The sequence below is a fragment of the Lactuca sativa genome, chromosome 1 (assembly GCF_002870075.4).
Source record: "Lactuca sativa cultivar Salinas chromosome 1, Lsat_Salinas_v11, whole genome shotgun sequence".
In the NCBI taxonomy this organism is placed as follows: Eukaryota; Viridiplantae; Streptophyta; class Magnoliopsida; order Asterales; family Asteraceae; genus Lactuca; species Lactuca sativa.
The window spans coordinates 13685063-13687689 of record NC_056623.2 but is presented as its reverse complement, the minus strand read 5'-3'; the positions used below and the strand labels follow the sequence as shown (position 1 = coordinate 13687689).

Here is a 2627-nt window from a genome sequence, read left to right as displayed (position 1 = left end):
TCTATTATATTTTCGACATATTCTGAAAATATGCTCACCATACATCTTTGGAAGGTCGCGGGTGCATTGCACAAGCCGAAGGGCATGCGTCTATATGCAAAGGTGCCGAAGGGACATGTGAATGTGGTTTTCTCTTGGTCTTCCGGGGCAACCGGAATTTGATGAAAACCAGAGAAACCATCAAGGCAGCAATAGTGGGATTTCCCGGCCAATCGTTGTTACATATGATCAATGAATGACAAAGGGAAGTGGTCTTTGCGGGTGGAAGCATTCAACTTCCTATAATCGATACAAACTCTCCACCCGTTTTGCACACGGGTGGGTACCAATTCCCCCTCGGAGTTTTTGACAACGGTGACTCCGGCATTTTTCGGGACTACTTGCACAGGACTCACCCACTTACTATCAGAAATGGGGTAGATTACACCTGCATCCAAGAGCTTCATGATCTCCTTTTTAACTACCTCCATCATAGGTGGATTCCACCTCCTTTGTGCTTCACGGGTTGGCTTGAAGTCCTCTTCCATCAGTATTTTGTGCATGCATAACGATGAGCTCAACCCTTTTATATCCGCAATGGTCCAACCAATAGTCTCTTTGTATTTCTTCAAAATTCCAACTAACTGTTTTTCTTCTTCTCGTGCCAGCTTGGTCGAAATTATCACTGGTAATGTCTCTTCCTCTCCAAGATAGGCATACTTGAGATGGTCGGGGAGAGCCTTCAACTCAAGAGTCGATGGTTGTACTATGGATGGGAGAAGTTTCGGATTGGAACTTTTTAGCTTCATGCGGGGTGGTTCAACTCTCTTGGGTTGTGCTTTCTCCAAGGAATCGATCACTTCAATCAATTCATCCTCCAATGTGTACTTGTCAGCCAAATCCTTAATCCCTGTCTCATCAAAGTGTTTGCTCAAGATGGTGGTTAGAACATCTTGGCTTGACATCTCAAAGCAATCATTAGTACATGAATCAATAACATCTATGAAGTTTAAAGAATGAATATCGCTAGGATAACGCATGGCTTCAAAGATATTAAAGTTAATCACCTCACCATCGAACTCCATTGACAAAGTACCATTGGCTACATTTATTTTTGTTTTTGCGGTACTCATAAAAGGTCTCCCCAAAAGGATGGAGCTCGATTGTGGGGTGTTTTCATCACCCATGTCTAAAACATAAAAGTCAGCGGGAAAAACAAACTCATTAACTTGCACTAACACGTCCTCCAATACACCTTTCGGGTGTACCAAAGACTGGTCAGCAAGTTGAAAGATAACTCTGGTTTTTGATAAAGGTCCAATTCCCATTGTCTTATAACTTGAATAGGGTAAGACATTAATTGATGCTCCAAGATCAAGCATGGCACGTGGTACAAAAAGTTTACCCATTTGGCAAGGAACCGTGAAAACACCTGGGTCCTTGCATTTTTTTGGTAGCCGCTTTTGTAACACAACTGAGATATTTTCACCAACCTTCACAATTTGATTTCCTTTAAGCTTTTTCTTAGATCTGCAAAGTTCCTTAAGGAACTTAGCATATCTAGGAATCTGTGTATTGGCATCTAAAAGAGGGATATTGATTTCAACCTTTCGAAACATGGCCATGATTTCGTCATCTTCCCTTTCTCTTTTGGTGCTTGCCAGCCTTGAAGGAAATGGAGCTGGTGTGACTTTCACTTCAGATTCTGTTAGCTTCTTGGACTTTGGAGTACTCTTCTTTTCCTCTTCTTTGACAGCCTCTTCCACCTCAATCTCATTCTCGTCTTCTTCTTCTTCCGGCATCCTTGGACTTTCATAGCTTTTCCCACCTCTTAGAGTAATTGCACACGCATTGTGTTTTGGGTTCTTCTCCGTTTGAGAGGGTAGCTTGCCTTGTGACTCCATCTTACTCACGGATTGAGCAAGTTGTGATACTTGTTGCTCCAAGCTTTTTAAGCTTGCCTTGGTTTCTTGTTGAAAGCTTTGAGTGCTTGTGGCAAGGCTTTTCACTATGTCATCTAAGGACATACTTGAAGAACTTGCTTGTGGAGGGGGTTTTTGTGGGTGCCTTGGTTGGTAATTTTGAGGTTGGAAGGGTGGTCGTCGTTGATTTTGAGGAAATGGTGGTCTTGGTTGATATTGATGTGATTGATTTTGCTGATAATTCCCTTGTTGATTGCCTCACCACCCTTGATTATTGTTCCATCGCTGATCACCTCTTGGTTGCTCATAACCTCTATGATTTACCCCAGAATATCCTCCCATGACTTTCGCTTCTTCATAATCTTCCTCTTGGAGTTGTGGGCACATATCGGGTGGATGCCCCACTTGCGTGAAATACTGCATGGGCGGGGTGTGGGGTGCACACCTTTGTCTTTGGCCAACATCATGACTACTTTCGTGAGCTCGGACAATTGAGCTTCAATCTGAGGAGTTTGAACTTCTTTTACACCCCGGGGTGCAGCCGTATACCATTCTTCATCATGGCTTGAATGTTTGGAATCTTCAGCTATGTTCTTGATTAGATTTCGGATCTCAGTTGGGGTCTTATCGAGCAAAGATCCGCCATTAGAAGCATTGAGAAGTATTCTTTCCATTGGGGTCATACCTTTAATGAAATACTGTAGGAGCTGATACTCGGTGATCCCG

General features: G+C 43.0%; 1 protein-coding gene across 1 annotated transcript; it reads right to left on the bottom strand.

The window, feature by feature from the left end:
* Nucleotides 1-218: 218 nt before the first annotated feature.
* LOC111887342 (uncharacterized) lies at nt 219-2006 on the bottom strand. The gene has a single exon (XM_023883507.1). It carries the CDS (start codon nt 2004-2006, stop codon nt 219-221), a length of 1788 nt encoding a protein of 595 aa, XP_023739275.1.
* Nucleotides 2007-2627: the final 621 nt, after the last annotated feature.